Source organism: Tachysurus vachellii, chromosome 20 (genome assembly GCF_030014155.1).
Source record: "Tachysurus vachellii isolate PV-2020 chromosome 20, HZAU_Pvac_v1, whole genome shotgun sequence".
NCBI classification, from domain to species: domain Eukaryota; kingdom Metazoa; phylum Chordata; class Actinopteri; order Siluriformes; family Bagridae; genus Tachysurus; species Tachysurus vachellii.
In genome coordinates this window covers 18,763,668-18,783,477 of record NC_083479.1, presented here as the reverse complement: position 1 = coordinate 18,783,477, position 19,810 = coordinate 18,763,668, and the positions used below count along the sequence as shown (strand labels likewise).

Genomic DNA, 19,810 nt, shown 5'->3' with positions numbered 1-19,810 from the left:
TGTAAAAAAATTCTAGCATATAGCTTTTTAGCATCTGTCAGATGTTAGCTACTCGCTAGTCCCCAGGCATGCTAGCCTAGTAGTTTGATTTGTTAAATTTTGATTTGTAGTTTGATTTGTAAATTGATTTGTAGTTTGATTTGATGGCTAAGAAGATCTACTCAGCTACCTAGATACAGTCTGGTCTGATTATTTGGTCTATAATAAATCACACACATTAATCTCAATCTTAGAAAACTGTCTTAGTTTATGTGTATTATGTGTGTTATCCAAACACACACATTAAACACACACACAGACACCCTTACTTACTACACACACACACACACACACACACACACACACACACACACACACACACACACACACACACAGACACCCTTACATACTACACACACACATACAGACACCCTTACCTACTACACACACACACACACACACACACACACACACACACACACACACATACAGAGGCACATACAGACACCCTTACTTACTACACACACACACAGAGGCACATACAGACACCCTTACTTACTACACACACACACATACAGACGCCCTTACTTACCATACACACACACACACACACACGCACACACACAGGGGCACATACAGACGCCCTTACTTACTACATGCACACATACACATAGCTACACAGACCACCCATACTTACCACACACACACACAGAGGCACACACAGACGCCCTTTCTTACTACACACACACAGGCACATACAGACGCCCTTACTTATTACACTAACACACACACACACACAAACCCTTAAACATGTTACTAGTTAGCATGCTCGTTAGCTTTCCTCTGAGGTAAATATATCCATAGTGATCACTCATCCAGGCTAATACATTTCTGCTAACTGTCTCTCAGGGTAATGGAATGTAAATATCCTAGTTCCTCCTAAAATATTTAAACTAGCATTTAATTTATCTTAAAGAAAATGGGGAGAAAACATACAGACTTCAGAAACTACTTTATCAATGAAGTCTTAATTCTAAAAATGCTATAAAAGTCTTGCGAATTGAATCATATGTGTAGTACAACACTGCCATAAAAATATGTCGTAAAATACATATTAACTTTTAGAATATATTAGATGTATAATATATTATAATATATTCCTCATTATATATATGTTTATTTATATCAAAATAGTTACTCAAAGATTTTCTGACAATGATGAATATATAAAATTATAATAATATAGTAATAATTCTTATTATTTCACAATTAAATCAATCCCAAAATGACTGTAGTTAACAATACACTATACACATACAATAAAATATTTATTTGTATTAATATTTATTAATAGTAATAATTTAAAAAAAATGTTTTTCATTTACTCAATGTATTGAGTCATATTTTGTTATCCAAGTGATTAATTATTATTAATAATACATAAATAAGTAAATTAATTAATAATAATACATTTAAGTGACAGTATATATATATATATATATATATATATATATATATATATATATATATATATATATATATATATATATATATAGTAAATATAATGTATTTTATATATACAATGTTAGTAAGGCATTATAATGTGTTACAAACACCACCTGCAATACATTACAGTATGCTAACAATTCATAATAGAAAATAAACATTTATATCAAGCGTAAAACCTTTATTAAATAAAATCATTAGAAATATTTAGCAAGAAACACAGCCTCTCTCTTTCTCTCTCTATCGCTCTCTCTCTCTCTTTCTCTCTTTCCCTATCTCTTGTTTTTCTCTCCACGTGCACCTGAGTACTGTATGTACTCAACTGCTTTAGCCAAAAAAGCCGTGGAAGAAGACGCACACACACAGGAGGATGATGGCGTTGGCATTCACTACGTTCCTCCACATTGGCTTCTCGCTCGTGTCCGTCAGCTGCTTCTGCAGTTCGGCTTCTTCCTCTTTCGACAGTTTCGGTGCTTTATTCTGCTCGAATCCACAGAACCAGTTGTAGCCTTTTCTCCAGCAGCTCGGGTCAGATGTGGGTTCTACAGGGTTCAACATTTACGTGAGGACTTATCAACACACACGTACTTACACACTAGAGTCGGAAATGCTTGAGGTTTTTACGCTTAATTGTTCACACTAGCAGCATAATACAGGAGTTTAATATGAATGAATATTTTTTTTATATTTTACAATTATCCAAGGAAGAAAAAAAGAAGAAATAATTAAAATGTCACTTTTATCTGTATCTTATATTTATCTTTCCATGCTAGCTGTTACTCGGTCACTTGAATGCGTGTCATGATGACGTCACATGACGTGTCTCATCATATGTTCCTCCAGGTATCATGGAGTTTGTTTGATTTTACGTAGATTTCTGCCATCAGTCAAAAAATCTTGAAATTCTGGAGGGATTGTGACATGATCACTCACACACTAGCTGCCTAGCATTAAGCTAGCTAAGATTACTAGCATTATAGCTACATTTTATCACATCATCAACACCAGTTGTATCGTTTGTTTATAATCCAACTGATGTTTGTTTTTCATTTGTCATGAACATATTTCACACAGATAAGAGAATAGCTTTATGCTTAACTTACCATCTTCATCCACGCACATGTCGGTGTCCTGCTCCTCGGTCCATTCATCAGCATCCAGGTCGATCCTCTCCTCTTTACTGTTGCGTAAAGTCCAACACAACCTGTACAGCTATGACACAGTACACATACACACACTATAGACACCACATACATACACAGTGGATGAGCACAGTGTTTTGTGTGTGTCTGAGTGTCTGGGAGTGTGTCTGTGAGTGTGTGAGTAACTGTGCACGTATGGGTCTATGTGTGTGTATAAGTGTTTGTGTGTGAGTGTCTGTGTGTGTGTGTCTGAGTGTCTGTGTGTGTGTGTATGTGTGTGTGTCTGAGTGTCTGTGTGTGTGTGTATGTGTGTGTGTTTGTGTGTGTGTGTGTGTGTGTAAGTGTGAGTGTGTGTGTGTGTCTGTGTGTGTGGGGGAGGGTTCTGTGTGTCTGAGTGTCTGTGTGTGTATCTGAGTGTCTGTGGGTCTGTGTGTGAGTGTCTGTGTGTGTGAGTGTCTGTGTGGGTCTGTGTGTGTGTGCGCGTGTGTGGGTCTGTGCGTGTGTCTGAGTGGCTGTGTGTGTGTGCGCATGTGTGGGTCTGTGTGTGTGTGTGGGTCTGTGTGTGCGTGTGCGTGTGTGGGTCTGTGTATGTGGGGGGGTTCTGTGTGTCTGAGATTGGGTCTGTGTGTGTGGGTCTGTGTGTGAGTGTGCGGGTCTGTGTATGTGGGGGGTTCTGTGTGTCTGAGTGTCTGTGTGGGTCTGTGTGTGTGTGTGCGCGTGTGTGGGTCTGTGTGTGTGTCTGAGTGGCTGTGTGTGTGTGTCTGTGTGTGCGCGTGTGTGGGTCTGTGTGTGTGTGCGTGTGTGGGTCTGTGTGTGCGTGGGCGTGTGTGGGTCTGTGTATGTGGGGGGGTTCTGTGTGTCTGAGTGTCTGTGATTGTGTCTGTGTGTGTGTGGGTCTGTGTGTGTGGGTCTGTGTGTGAGTGTCTGTGTGCGTGTCTGTGTGTGTCTGAGTGTCTGTGTGTGTGGGTCTGTGTGTGAGTGTGTGCATGTGTGTGTCTGTGTGTGTGTCTGTGTCTGAGTGTCTTTGTGTGTGTCTGAGTGTCTGTGTGTGTGTGGGTCTGTGTGTGTGTGTGTGCGAGTGTGGGTGTGTGTGTGTGTGTGTGTGTGTGTGTGTCTGTGTCTGAGTGTCTTTGTGTGTGTCTGAGTGTCTGTGTGTGTGTGCGCGTGTGTGGGTCTGTGTGTGTGTGTGTGTGTGTGTGTGTGTCTGTGTGTGTGTGTGTGTGTGTGTGTGTGTGTGTGGGTCTGTGTGTGTGTGTGTGTGTGTGTGTGGGTCTGTGTGTGTGTGTGTGTGTGTGTGTGTGTGTGTGTGTGTGTGTGTGTGTGTGTGTGTGTGTGTGTGTGTGGGTCTGTGTGTGTGTGTGTGTATGTGTGAGTGCGTCTTACATGTTTGTCATCGATGGGTTTGGTCATGAATGAGATTCCCAGCACCACCAGAAGTGACACAGCGTACAGGATCAGGCCAAAGTAAAGGTAATGCACTCCACAGATGATGGTGGGACAGTCGCTGGGGTTCGCACAGCTTCCTGTTCCGTACACAAACTCAGCGATCATCCGCGACAAACCGATGGCCAAACCGATCAGCATGCCGTAAAACGCACCCTGAGTGACGCACAAACCCACAACATGAAACACAGCATGAAATATTATGACAACTGATAAGACATGAAAACAATATGTGTATAATTTAAGACATGGTGTAAAATTACATTTTCACGATTACATTTTCACGATTTTACAAACTACAAAGTAAAAAAAAATTTTTTAGCAGGAATTTAAACCGATCTTTCAAATCCACGTTTTACTGATTTTATCTGTGGATGGATTTTCAGAGAGTAAAAAGAGAAAGATGAGGCTGTGTGGTGTGGAACTGACTGGCTCGTTAGTTCTCTTGCAGAATATGGCGAGTGTGAAGACAGCGGCGATGGGCGGAGCTAAGTAACTCGTTACAGACTGGATGTAGTCGAAGAGCTGCCCACTCTGAGCCGTCTGGATGATGGGAATCCAAGCGATGCTGATGCCAATCAGGACCAAGATAAACAACCTACACAAACACACACAGAAACACTCTTTATAATTTATATCACAAAGATGTTCATAACACATAATTTGGTTTACCTTCATTCCGTGTGTGTGTGTGTGTGTGTGCGTTTGTGTGTGCGTCTTTTTGTAGATCAGAACAGAACTAGGATTACATAACACTGATTGTGTGTGTGTGTGTGTGTGTGTGCGTTTGTGTGTGCGTCTTTTTGTAGATTGACTGTAACAGATTGTATTCTAACTTGTGTAATGCTCTCTAACAGCACTAGGATTACATAACACTGATTGTGTGTGTGTGTGTGTGTGTGTGTGTGTGTGTGTGTGTGTGTGTGTGTGTGCATGTGCAGGTGTGTTTTTACCTGCCGGCGATCATGAGCTCCTTCTCTGAGGCTTTGTTGCGGACTTTGGCGTAGATGTCCATGGTGAAGAGTGTGCTGGAGCTGTTAAAGATGGAGGTGAGCGAGCTCATCAGAGACGCCAGCATGACAGACAGCATCAGACCCCTGAGACCTACACAGAAACACACACACACACACACACACACAGTACATACAGGGTGATGTGGAGCAGTTACAGAGAATCACAAACACATAAGAATCACATGAGAAGTCTATAAAATCTAGCAGTGCTGAGACACTTAAGAGAGACAGTCATTAACATTATGTTCTGCACTTATACTGTGTGTTAATTACACAATAATACACAACAGGAAGTGCTGTTCTAGAATAGAATAATCAACGACCCTGAAACAAGTTACTTCCTGTTTTCACTCAGGTTATAGTAGCTATAAACATCATTCGTTCATCGCTTCCATTATTGGAGGTTAATAAGATGAAGAAAAAAAAAAACGCAGCAACAGAAACAGAAATTGAATCAATACCTTCTGGCCAATCAGAATTCAGAATCCAACATCATAAAGAATTTTCACTGAATAAAAAAACCTTAAACAGGAAGTGCAAAAGAAAAGCGGCTGATGCTCACCATTAGGCATGAGATCCACCACCAGTTTGGGGTAGGCGATGTTGGTGCAGCCCACCTCTGTGTCACAGTACTCTTTACATAACTCAGGGACCACACACGCCACCTCCTCTACAGCGGGAAGGACAGAAAATGACAAAAATCATACAAACACATGAGTTTAAAACTACTGAAATGATCTACAATTGAAGATTGAAGTGATAATCAGTATTACAGTATTGTATCACAGCATTATAATTGCCTGTAATTGTTTGACACAATGTTTTATATACAGTAGCTATAAATATAAATCCTGGCTAGTCAGCTTTATCTCAATAACTAGCTAGCTAGCGTTTAGAGCAGTTAGCTAACAGTTACTATAGCAACTCTCCAACTGCATGAACAAAACTGCAGTTTTGGTCAGTCTCTCTCTCTCTCGCACAAACACACACACACAGACACACACACACACACACACACACACACACTCAGGTCTGACCTGGATACAGAACTCTGCTGATCATGCCAGGGAACACCATGAGGAACATGGGCAGGAGTTTGAGGTAGCCACACAGGATACAGCCGGCCTTCACGTGGGACATGTTCTTAGCCGAGAGACACCGCTGGACGATCACCTGAACGCACAGACGCCGTGTTAACTACAACATACACTGTTTTATATAACACCTGACAACACTACATACTGTATGCCCAGGGTAATATCTGACACCTACATAAGCCTAACATAGCTAAAGGATCATTTCACCAGGCAGGCCATCGATATGGATCTTAAATTGAGATTCAATATTATATTATTCATTCATTCATTCATTCATTTTCTACCGCTTATCCGAACTACCTCGGGTCACAGGGAGCCTGTGCCTATCTCAGGCATCATCGGGCATCAAGGCAGGATACACCCTGGACGGAGTGCCAACCCATCGCAGGGCACACACACACTCTCATTCACTCACGCAATCACACACTACGGACAATTTTCTAGAGATGCCAATCAACCTACCATGCGTGTCTTTGGACCGGGGGAGGAAACCGGAGTACCCAGAGGAAACCCCCGAGGCACGGGGAGAACATGCAAACTCCACACACACAAGGCGGAGGCGGGAATCGAACCCCCAACCCTGGAGGTGTGAGGCGAACGTGCTAACCACTAAGCCACCGTGCCCCCCAATATTATATTATATTATATTATATTATATTATATTATATTATATTATATTATATTAGTATTCGTGTGTGTGTGTGTGTGTGTGTGTGTGTGTGTGTGTGTGTGTGTGTGTGATTGAGTATTCTGTCCTTTTCTTGAGACAGGTCCTGTCAGGCCTGGCTGTTTATCTAATCTTCTTTATGAGTGTCTCAGAAAGCAGAACTGTCTAAATTTAGGACTTTGTCAAGTTAAAACAAGAACCACAATGTTCTGCACAGTCTCAAAGTCCAGTGATAAGGTGTGTGTGTGTTTGTGTGTTTGTGTGTGTGAGTGTGTGTGTGTGTGTGTGTGTGTGTGTGTATGTTTGAGTACCTGGTCTGTGCACCAGTACCATGCTGCCTGGATGGTAAGGCCGAATATGAGTCCAGGCCATGGCATGTCCCCAGTCAACGGATCTCTGAAGATGTGGAAGGAGTCAGCGCGAGGAGTGTAACAGTCTGCACTGTAGTTCCCCACATTTGAGGGAATGGCCTGCATGTACTTCTCCTGCAGACCCTCATAACCTCCAACCTTATCAAACGCTGGACACACACAGTATGAACGGATGAGACAATGAGGAAAGATGGAAATGATGGATAGCAAAGCAAGTAAAGCATACAGGAACAGTCCATAAAGATCAATAAAGTGAGATAGACAAGAAGAAAAGTTAGAGAATAAGAGAGAAAGAAAGAAAGAAAGAAAGAAAATGGAGGATGGACTAAAAAGATAAAATGAGAATGAAACAAAGAGAGAGGACAATGTCTTAGAAACAGAGCGAACAATAAGGATGAAGAGAGTTAAGGGAAAGACTGGATGATACCCAAACCTATAAACAGAAAAATGGAGAGAGAGAGAGAGAGAGAGAGAGAGAGAGAGAGAGAGAGAGAGAGAGAGAGAGATGGCAAAAGAAATATTGGATAGATAGGATTGGATATCTAAGATAGGATTGGATATCTCAGATATCTTCTCAGACAAGCAGAGCAGAGAAGGAAACAATTTGACATCACTTCCTGTGTTTGAATTGTTTTCCGCGAGTTTAAAATGATTAAATTATACTTTTTTATTCTCCCTTTTTGGTTAATATTTGACATTGTCTTTATACTTTTCTATTGCAGTTAATTTCATTTCTTTAAGCATAGCACATAGTTTAAGAACAGGCCTAGTTAATGGGTGACATTCTGGAGCCAGGGCCAGGGGGCAGACAAGCAGGCTAATCTGACCGTCTGCTAGCTGCATTGAGTCGTCACCCAGGGTTCGCTATATAGAGACTGTATCTGTTTCCCAAGAGAAACAAAAAACTATAAACACTCAGAAAATTTGTTTTAGTAACCTTATTAGATCATAGTGAATGCACAGCGAGCACGTTTGATTGCTAGGATTGTTAAATATAAGATTTCTTGCATCTAAAGATCTTATGGCTAATGAAATGATTACTGATCAGAAGTTTAGTGTTCTGTGAATAACAGAAAAATGGGTCAAACAAAACGAGTTTTTTGCATTAAACAAAGCTTGTCAGCCCGGTTATAGTTGTATACATCAGCCATGCCTAACAGGCAGGGGAGGAGGTGTCGCAGTTATTCATGATAATAATCTAGGCGTTAAGCAAGAATCTAGACATATGTTTAGCTCATTCAAAGTTCTTCATACTAACATACTGTAATATATGTAGCCACGATAAAAATAAATCTACTGAGTCAGTTCTTCTAATTGTTATTTACAGACCTCCTGGACCATATTCTGAATTCCTCTGTGAATTTGCAGATTTAATTTCAAACCTAGTTGTTTCTTTAGACAAAGCAGTAATTGTTGAAGACTTTAGTATTCATTTTGATACGTTAGAAGATCCTCTGGGAACAGCAGTTGTTTCCATCTTAGATTGAGTAGGGGTTAACCAGAATGTAATAGGACCCACTCATGATGGAGGTCACACTCTCGACCTCGTTCTAACCCGTCACAGTAGATTTGCATCTACTACTGCGGAGAGATTTACCAACAGTCTTCCAGAATTATCATTCATGACTGGATCACCATCTGACCCCATAGAACTTGATCAGGTGACTGACTATTTAGGCCATGTCCACACTAATACGTTTTCGTTTGAAAACGTATATTTTTCTCTCCGTTTTGGCCTTTCATCCACACTGAGACAGGGTTTTAAGTCAACGAAAACGTAGCTGCTGGAAGACGCTCTCCAAAGCGGATAAATTTGAAAACGCCGTCTTCGTGTCTTAGTGTGGACTGTGAAGACGGAGGCTTTTGAATACTATGACGCATTTTTAGTCATGCGATGCAGTCGAAAGTAAATAAACCCCTAGCGGAAATGACGATTTACTCGAAGTAAAACGAAGATTTACTCATGCGCAGTAGGGAGATGTAAGTGTTTTCATACATTTCATTGTGGATGAGCAACTTTTGGAAAACGTTTGAAAATGATAATGTGGACGCGGAGCGTTTTTAGACGTACAGTAAACTCTAACAGATTAGTGTGGACATGGCCTTAGAGTCAGTGTTTCACTAAACCCTGGATATTGTAACTCCATATAAAAAGAAAGTAATTAGAGAGAAAAAACATGCACCCTGGTACAATGACAAACTTTAAAACGATCAGCTAGGAAATTAGAACGTAAATGGCGTCAAACTGAATTGATAACATCAGGCAGAAAATTCAGACCATAAATTTAATACCGAACAAATGAATAGATAATGTTGGAGATAATATTTCTGTTTTTGATCAGTATTTAGACCGTTTTAATCCCCTTCAAGAGTCTGACTTATTTTCACTGATTTCTTTTTCAAAATTATCAACCTGCATACTGGATCCCTTACCCATGTTTCTTTAAACAGATATTACCAGTAGCTCTCCAACCCATTCTAAAGATAAGAAATTCTTCCCTTAGCACAGGCAATGTGACGAAACTTTTAAGCTAGCGGTTATCAAACCTTTGATTAAAAAAACTGACCTCGACCTGAGCCAGCTGTCAAACAATAGGCCGTTATCAAACTTTCCCTTTATCTCCAAGATCTTAGAAAAGGTTGAAGATCAGCATCTATGCTCATATACACACACACACACACACATAGGACTAATATTCATGAAATGTATCTGTCATGATTTAGGCCTCATCATAGCACAGAGACAGCGCTGGTTAAAGTAAATGACCTGTTACTGGCCTCCAATCAGGGTTGTGTCTCTTTGCTGGTATTGCTTGATCTTAGTGCAGCTTTTGATACCATTGACCATGCTATTCTACTTGATAGGCTAGAAAATGGATCGGGTCTTATTTGACGGATTGCTATCAGTTCGTAGATCAAAATGGTGACTACTCTAAACAAACTAAGGTAAAGTTCGGTGCTCCACAAGGTTCTGTTTTCGGCCCAATGCTTTTCTCCCTATATATGCAACCCTTGGTGCAATTATTCGTAAACATGGTATTGGCTTCCACTGTTATGCTGATGACACGCAGCTATATGCTTCAGTTAAGTCAGATGTGAGTTACCAGCTTAATAAGTTGGTAACTTAACATTGTGTGAAGGACATTAGACAGTGGATGCTTACTAACGTCCTCCTGCTTAACTCTGAAGACAGAAGTGCTTGTACTAGGACTTGTACACAGGCAGCCAGAAGTAAGCATATTTGTGCATATGTGTGTGCATGTGCGCATATGAGTGTGTGTGTGTGTTTGTGTGTGTGCATGTGTGTGTGATGTTCAGTCACCGAAGCCCATGAGGATGAAGGATCCCACAACCATGATGATGGTTTGCAGTGTGTCTGTGTAAATAACCGCAGCGAGACCACCTGCATGAACACACACAGATTAAAGCATGTTAACACACATTAACACACAAACATTAACACACACACACATTAACACATGCTCATAAACAACACACATTAGCACACCTTAACGCACATTTAATGCACACGCACTAACACACGCTCACTTATGCCCAATCATTAACGCACACTCATTAACTCATTAACACACTCTCAGGGAGTGTTCAGTGTCAGAGGTAAAGTTTTAACTTGAACATGACGTGGCTGGTGACGGAATGACGGTTTCTAGCTGCTATAACGCAAGCGATTTGTTTTTATGGACATTATTCAATGACTTATTTACTCATGTGTAACTATAAACACATAAAAAGTACAAAGTTAATAAATCCAGTTGCAAGACAAATTGCTAAATTTAACCTGGATTAACTCTGTTTCTGATTAACTCTGATTAACTCTAACAGCATCACCTCCATGTTTTAGTCCTTGTTGCAAAATTATCAGCGGTGCTTCATATTCCTGTATGTGACTTACACTGTTAGATCACATGGGGTTCCAGCTTATCAGAGCACACAAGCAATTAGCCCTAATGCCTCAGATAGGGTGCACTAACAGACTCACGTACTTCTCGTGAAAAGCTCTTCTTCTGAAAACAATCACGAATAACAACTGCTGGACTTTACTCTCTGTCTGCAGCACTGTACACTTCTCTCCAGAGATAAGAGAGTGCATTAGTCTGATCGAGAAGTCTTTTGAGGACACGCCTAATGTACACTCCTCGGCTCTTTGTCTAATCATCTGCCCCTCGAAGCGAGAGAGAGAGAGAGAGAGAGAGAGAAAGAGAGAGAGAGAGCGAGATTGTATATAAGTGACGTACTGTACCTGTGACGGTATAGAGCGCTGTGATGAGCAGCAGCATGATAACAGCCAAGTAGATGTTCATTTTTAAAGCCTGGTTAATAAAGATTGCTCCAGAGAACATGTCCGCCTGATAGAGAGATTATACACGGTTATTCAAGAGGAAACAAAGGGAATAGTCATATTTAAACAAAACCTTATTTAAAGCATTCGGACCTTATACGGTATCTAAATATTATTATAGTATATCAAATGTATTTGAAAGTATAGAATAATTATTCCATAAGTGATCATTAGTTCATCACTCATTAGTAAAGTTTTACATGCTTATGTTTACGGTTATGGCATTTAGAAGACTCTGATACAGAGTGACTAACTCTTATTTTTATACAACTGAGTAGCTGATGGTTGAGGGCCTTGTTCAAGGGCCCAGCACTAGCAGATGAATGGCCCTGGGATTTGAAATAACAACCATTTCCTTAACTACTGCTACTACTATTATATAACAATCAATTAAAACTGTTAGCAATATTTCAAGTAAGACCCAATAAGAAAGCTCACTCTCACTCACTCTCACTCATTTTCTACTGCTTTATCCGAACTACCTCGGGTCACAGGGAGCCTGTGCCTATCTCAGGCGTCATCGGGCATCAAGGCAGGATACACCCTGGACGGAGTGCCAACCCATCACAGGGCACACACACACTCTCATTCACTCACGCAATCACACACTATGGACAATTTTCCAGAGATGCCAATCAACCTACCATGCATGTCTTTGGACCGGGGGAGGAAACCGGAGAACCCGGAGGAAACCCCCGAGGCACGGGGAGAACATGCAAACTCCACACACACAAGGTGGAGGCGGGATTCGAACCCCCAACCCTGGAGGTGTGAGGCGAACGTGCTAACCACTAAGCCACCGTGCCCCCCAGTCTAGTTTTATATATATATATAAATGCTTGTTACATTAGTACATTATCATCATAGCTGCAGGAAACAAACATCAGACACCAAAAACACATCACGGTTGATCGACACCATTTGTAATACAAAGGAAATTGCACGCAAATTGACGACTGAACTCCGTTTCCATTAAATGCTCCATTTCAGCACTCACAGAGATCTTAGTGAAGATATAAAGCACCAGCGAGAGGACAGAGAGATAGATTCGGATACGCTGACCTCCGAAACGTTTCTTCAGATACTCCGGCATGGTGACCACCTACACGGTGAACAGAGACGGTAAAGTGAGATAAGAGATCGTGTCTGTACTCAGTCAAAGATAGAAAGTTAAAAATGTCTGAGGTTATCAGAGTCGTCCACCTCAGAGTAGAGCTGAGGATGAAACGACCTGCTACATAAAGCATAAAGTCTATATATGGTCATGTATATATTCACACCAGTGCCACTAATGCGTAGCTCCATAGAGTCTGATTCATAAGAAATCAGGAAAAGATAACGCAATAAATAAGAGTGAAAGCAGAAGCCTACCCCTGCCTTGATGTAGATGGGGACAAAGATCCATCCTAGAATGAGAACTACAACAAGAGCCTAAAAGAATAGAAGGAAAGAAGATTTTATTTTCATTACAGATGTTGCATACGATCTATAAACACGAAGAAAACTTCATCATGTAGACGAACGACGTCAGGTTACGAAGGCGGCCATCTTCATTTCACCCCACAGGCTCCGCCTCCTTAGGTTTAATAGAATGGAAATTCACTGGAAAGTTGATTGTGATAAGCTAGATTCACCTTCTGCCACTTCTATCTGATATATGTTTAAAAATCATCTGTTTATAAATGAGATTTATGATCACGATTTAATGTGATTTCTGTGGAAAGGATTTCAGTTGGGATTGACCTTCAGGGCAAAAGTGTACTGAATACATTTGAACGGAAAATTAAGTGTGTTTAATTCATTTTTATTTATTTATTTATTTGTTTGTTTGTTGGTTTGTTTGTTTATGTTTTTTAAAAGTACACTCACATTCCACTCAAATCCTCCGATGGCGATTCCAGCAGCCGCCCCGGTTCCTGCCAGACCCACGAAATGCCCGCTGCCGATGTTACTGGCAAACAGAGACGCTCCGATCTGTAGGAGGAAATAAGTTAGTGATTATAGAAGAACTGGCATTTTACACGACTCATCAATTGTATAATCATTACACCAGAAAACCACACGTGTGTATTCACTCAGCTATCTCAGCAACACACTCGGGATCAAGGTCACAATTAGGTCATCAAGTAAGGGATAATCTGCGAGCGTGAACGGATCATTTCATCAGCTAATGATTGTAATTACTGCTGCTTAATCTGTTAGCACTGAGGTGGTGATAGACCTGAATTATTAAGCTAAAGTGTGTAAAAGAAAAAAGGACAACAAAACGTACTGGTTAAAAGAAATGCATTAATGAGAGCAAATTCATATTTACAACTGTTGAGTGTTCGAATCTGATCTATTTTCTATATCAGAAGCTTGAGTCCTGAGTGTCTACCTTCGGATGAGCTTCGTATTAACACCACTTTGGAGTGAGGCATGATAAAGATATTTACAACAACAACAAAACAGAAGAAAACTCCATGTTTGGGAAAATAAAGTTGTTGTTTTTTTAACTCTAAAAACCAGAGGTGGGAGTAAGTCACACGTGTGCAAGTCACAAGTAAGTCTCAAGTCATGAATGTCAAGTCAAAGTCAAGTCGAGACTTTTTTAATATTTGTCAAGCAAGTCTCAACTCTTAAATTTGCGACTTAAGTCTGACTCGAGTCGAGTCATATCTCTGCTAAAAACCCATGGAAGGAATCTTCAGTGTTGGCACTTTTTAACAGTCTAGAGGTTTTCTGTCATCTTCAGGACATTGTGCTTTAATGAATTCCCCGTAACATGAGCTGTGTTCATTAGTACTGTTAGTAGCGTCATCGAGGAACTGAGGACTGTTTGTAGCTGCTATAATATAAGTAGTAAGAAAGGCATGGATAGAATTTTTGACATGTCAATCAGTAGAAACTCCCAGTGATTAAATGTAAGACTTCAGGATGAAGGTAAGACTTCTGAGCATTATGAGAAACTCCACCTCCACGACAGCATTTACAGTATTTTGCATCTGAACCTGATATGGTCTGCGAATTCAGAAAGATAGCTCGACCATAAGGGCCTCATAAAATCTTTTTTTCCACACCATTTAGCTCAGCGATCGTCTGTTCTGAGGGATATTTGTAAACTATGGCACATTTTCATCCTGATGCTCTGATTTGCATTGAGCAGCTCATTGATTTGGGGTAATATGAATGACAGAATGGGGGCACGGTGGCTTAGAGGTTATCACGTTCACCTCACACCTCCAGGGTTGGGGGTTCGATTCCCGCCTCCGCCTTGTGTGTGTGGAGTTTGCATGTTCTCCCCGTGCCTCGGGGGTTTCCTCCGGGTACTCAGGTTTCCTCCCCCGGTCAAAAGACATGCATGGTAGGTTGATTGGCATCTCTGGAAAATTGTCCGTAGTGTGTGATTGTATGAGTGAATGAGAGTGTGTGTGTGCCCTGTGATGGGTTGGCACTCCGTCCAGGGTGTATCCTGCCTTGATGCCCGATGACGCCTGAGATAGGCACAGGCTCCCCGTGACCCGAGGTAGTTCGGATAAGCGGTAGAAGATGAGTGAGCGAGTGAGTGAACTTACCGGCCACCACACCATGCTGCGTCCAGCCAAGAAGAATCCACCGACCGTGGAGCGATTCGTCCTCACCATAGCCTACATGGTGGAAATGAACATAATGTTATGAAATGTTATTAGTTAGTAATTACTGATTCATCACCTTCATCTAGCAGATCTGACACCATGACAATGCAAAACTGGGGAATTACTGTATATATTTTACTTTTAAAAAGTGCATTTCAACAAACAAAGGAACATCAGTTTAGATCGTCTTCAAATCCAACCCTGATCTCTGCTCCATCTGTACCTACAACTTCACATAGTATATACAGACTGCTTGGAGTTTGCCAAAAAAATGTTCTCTGGTCTAAGGAGATCAAAGCTGACCATTATGGCCTTGGCACAGGAACTCTACATGACCCTCTTCATCACCCTGAGAACACCAGACCCGTGGTGAAGCATGGTGGTGGTAGCATTGTGTTTGGAGGAAGCTTTTCATAAACAGGGACTGGAATAATGCTTACTAATTTAAACCCCAGGAGTAAACCACATCTATCTACATCTACATCTACAACTTGGTTACCATTTACTTCTGATGAATGAGGTTCATTCGACATAATCTGAAAAGAAAATAAAGTAAATTTATTCGGTAAAATTACCGAATAAATAAATAAATAAATAGAAATTGTTTCTATAAGGTATACTACTTTTTGTTAGACTGTAATGTTTATGCAGTGTATAATTTTTATTTATTCAGGTATCAGATATCAGGTATCACAGGCAGAAAAGTGTTCACCGTATCATCCGGAGCTCAAATCACAGCAACGTGACAGCCAAACATGGCCAGGAGCTCAAAGAGAGCAAAACTGGCTATGGTCACTGAGTGGGAGGGGCTTAACTGTCTCTGCCCTAACCAATAATGTGTATCTTTGAGCTCATGAACGCAAAAGTGGGCGGATTGCACTTTCTTCTGACTGTGTTATGCCATCTGAGATGTTACATAAGCAGCTGTTTAAAAGATTCAGCTGGAGGAAGCACGTGTTTGGTAGCTGTCATGTGATGGAGGAAAGCTAAAATAGGGAGAAAATCCGGGGAATTAAAAAAAAATAATAATAACGATAAAGAAATAAATAAATAAAAAGGTGAGTAAAAAAAATGGCTAACTGGAAACAGTATGAAAAAAAGTAAAAATCTAATACTATTTTGCTGATATATAAATGTGTGATGTTTGTCGTTGTTGACTCGCAGTACAGATAAAAACTTTTTATTTATTTTTTTTATACATAAAAATATACAATTATTCACATATTTTATATTATTATTATTATTATTATTATTTGAATTCCATTTCATTAAATTAGCTGTTATCCTGAATGACATAATTTCTTTCGCATTTCATTCATTCATTCATTTTCTACCGCTTATCTGAACTACCTCGGGTCACGGGGAGCCTGTGCCTATCTCAGGCGTCATCGGGCATCAAGGCAGGATACACCCTGGATGGAGTGCCAACCCATCGCAGGGCACACACACACACTCTCTCATTCACTCACGCAATCACACACTACGGACAATTTTCCAGAGATGCCAATCAACCTACCATGCATGTCTTTGGACCGGGGGAGGAAACCGGAGTACCCGGAGGAAACCCCCGAGGCACGGGGAGAACATGCAAACTCCACACACACAAGGTGGAGGTGGGAATCGAACCCCCAACCCTGGAGGTGTGAAGCGAACGTGCTAACCACTAAGCCACCGTGCCCCCGCGTTGGGTTTAATAGTGGTTTATTTAATTTATTGATTTATTTTAGTTTTCACCTGTGAGGTTGGATCACCGTATCGTGTAAATGTTTTAGCACCAAAGTTAGTGATAAGGAATGCAAACTCCACACACACAAGGCGGAGGTGGGAATCGAACCCCCAACCCTGGAGGTGTGAACCACTAAGCCACCGTGCCCCCCTCTTTCGCATTTATGTATAATTATTTTAGAATTAAAAAAAAAAAAAAACCTTGTTTTAAATATTTCACTGTTCAGGAAGTCAGAAGCCAAAACTCTTTTCCTTGCAGGTGAACAATCTCCATCACATCCCCCTGTTTACACCTTTGTCCTGACTATAAAACTAGACATTTTTTGAATCAAATGAAAGGTTGTTAATCTGTGAGTTCTCTTTTTGTGTGAATGAACTGTATTGTAATAACCCCATAAACATTCACAGTGTACACAATTTCAGCAAATTCTATGCTAAATTTTGTGCTTAAATCAGTCCAGTCACTTTAACACACTCTGGGAAAATATTTACAGAACTTCCAGATAATTTGCCTGACAGTAAACGATTCCTTATCACTAACTTTGGTGCTAAAACATTTACACGATACGGTGATCCAACCTCACAGGGCTAATCTTTACTTACATTTGTTACTTTTTCATCATAGGCTCTGATTTTAGAAAGAAAAGCTTCAGTTATTGTAGTGAAGTGGAGTAAATATAAGAACCTTAAAGTGGAGGTAAAGCTGAAAAATGGATGAATGACATGATATCAGGTGAAAACTAAAATAAATCAATAAATTAAATAAACCACTATTAAACCCAACGCGGGGTCACGGTGGCTTAGTGGTTAGCACGTTCGCCTCACACCTCCAGGGTTGTGGGTTCGATTCCCGCCTCCGCCTTGTGTGTGTGGAGTTTGCATGTTCTCCCCGTGCCTCGGGGGTTTCCTCCGGGTACTCTGGTTTCCTCCCCCGGTCCAAAGACATGCATCTCTGGAAAATTGTCTGTAGTGTGTGATTGTGTGAGTGAATGAGAGTGTGTGTGTGCCCTGTGATGGGTTGGCACTCCGTCCAGGGTGTATCCTGCCTTGATGCCCAATGACGCCTGAGATAGGCACAGGCTCCCCGTGACCCGAGGTAGTTCGGATAAGTGGTAGAAGATGAATGAATGAATGAAATATAACAAGCTTTTATTTTTAACCAGAAACAGATGCTTAAAACTAGCAAATGTATGTCAGTAGAACAGAACTAGCAATAGAAATGTCTAGAAATAAGTTTAATAATCCTAGATTTAGGAAATGCAAAATAAATTAAAATAAGACAAAAAAAATGTATAATAATATTTTCATATTATATATTTTATGTTCATTTTTTGTAGGTTTTTTGTGTATCTTGAGAAGAAGAATTTTCTTTTTACAGTAAACACACAGAAAAACCTTCAGGGTCATTAAATTTACTGTAAAACTGGGTGCATTTTACATGAACAATAAAATATTATTATTGGGTTTAAAAAATTTTTTAAATAAATAAAAAATAAAAATTATTTTATATTTTTTAAAATATTTTTAACCCAAGCAGCACCAGGCTCCTGTGAGCATTTTCATTAGGTAGATAAAAGTAAAGCTAAGCAGTTTCAGGTTAATGATAGTCTGATATCTGACATTTTTAATTTGATATCTGACTTAATTTCTTTGTGGTTTTTATTTTTTTTACTATTTAGGACTGTGACTCTCTGATTCCGTCTCGTATCCTCATGGATACAAAATGATCGTTGTATAATTGTAAATCTTATTTATTTTTTAACACTAAAATAAAATGACCGATTTAATAAACATTTTTTTAAAGTTATTTTTAATCAGATTTTAGATTGTTAAGTTTTATTGGAGACGTGCGTGTGTCTGCATTCTTATTTTTATTTAAAGAGTCGTTATTTAAAAAAAAAAAAAGTTTTACATTTAAATTAGGCAATAAAGTGCAGATTTATATATGTGTATATATGTATATATATATACATATATATATATTATAGTGATTACCAGAAAACTATGTTGCTATGAGTATTGAAAGTATTTTTTAAATGATTTTTTTTGGGGTTTTTTGTGTAGTTACAGAGAAGTGCAGATATAGGCTTCAGTAATGACAGTGAAACCAACAGGAATAGGAAAAGAGTGAAGATCTTAGGAGTTTAAAGGGTTCGTTGATGTTTGTTAACAATTCACAAACGCCTGTCAGTGAGAGCTGAAGGAAAAATCAATCGAGCCGACTCACCCATATCCCAACAGCCAGAACCACCACAAAGTAGATGACAATAACGGAAATATCCGCCGGGTTGTTGATGGCGATGACCGTCTCATTCTTCTGGCCGCTGCGGGCCATGGAGAACCCGAAATAATCCCAGGTCATCGCAGTGATGCTTGCGATTCTCTAGCACTTGTCCTCACACTGAAACACACACACACACACCTGCTCACACACTCAGGTAGAAATACTGATGTGTGTGTGAGCGCATGCGTGATGTACACACCTCACAGCTCACCTGTACACCTGCCACTGAGAGAGAGAGAAAGTGCGAGACCGAGGGAAAGACACACACACACACACACACACACACACACACACACACACACAACGTGATACTCAAGGTTAATTATCACATATCGTTCGCTCCTCTCAGCCGTCAGAACTCAGGTGAACTGGCAGAAGCTGTTAATGTTCAACTCACAAAGAAGGAAATTCCGGTAAATACACAAAATTCCAACTAATTATGAAATATTTCATTTCGGTTATGTTCCTGGATGTCTTACATGTAAGTGTCAGCATCAGAGAAAAAGAGTCTAGAAGAAAAATAACAAGAAACCTGAACTGAAGAGCTTTCACCTTGGGCTGAATGGATCCAGAGCAGGAAGAGATACAGGATATTGTTCACCATCAACA

General features: G+C 40.2%; 1 protein-coding gene across 1 annotated transcript; it reads right to left on the bottom strand.

Moving 5' to 3' along the window:
• Positions 1–1,568: 1,568 nt before the first annotated feature.
• slc5a1 (solute carrier family 5 member 1) lies at positions 1,569–19,419 on the bottom strand. The gene is made up of 16 exons (XM_060895345.1): positions 19,401–19,419; positions 19,145–19,318; positions 15,133–15,204; positions 13,448–13,552; positions 12,950–13,009; positions 12,576–12,680; positions 11,480–11,585; positions 10,541–10,621; positions 7,159–7,367; positions 6,121–6,256; positions 5,646–5,753; positions 5,024–5,174; positions 4,500–4,668; positions 4,011–4,226; positions 2,589–2,697; positions 1,569–2,027 (listed from the first exon to the last, which is right to left on the bottom strand). The coding sequence occupies exons 2-16, from the start codon at positions 19,277–19,279 to the stop codon at positions 1,813–1,815; spliced, it is 1,977 nt and encodes a 658-aa protein (XP_060751328.1). The 5' UTR covers positions 19,280–19,318; positions 19,401–19,419; the 3' UTR covers positions 1,569–1,812.
• Between the last annotated feature and the right edge of the window lie 391 nt (positions 19,420–19,810).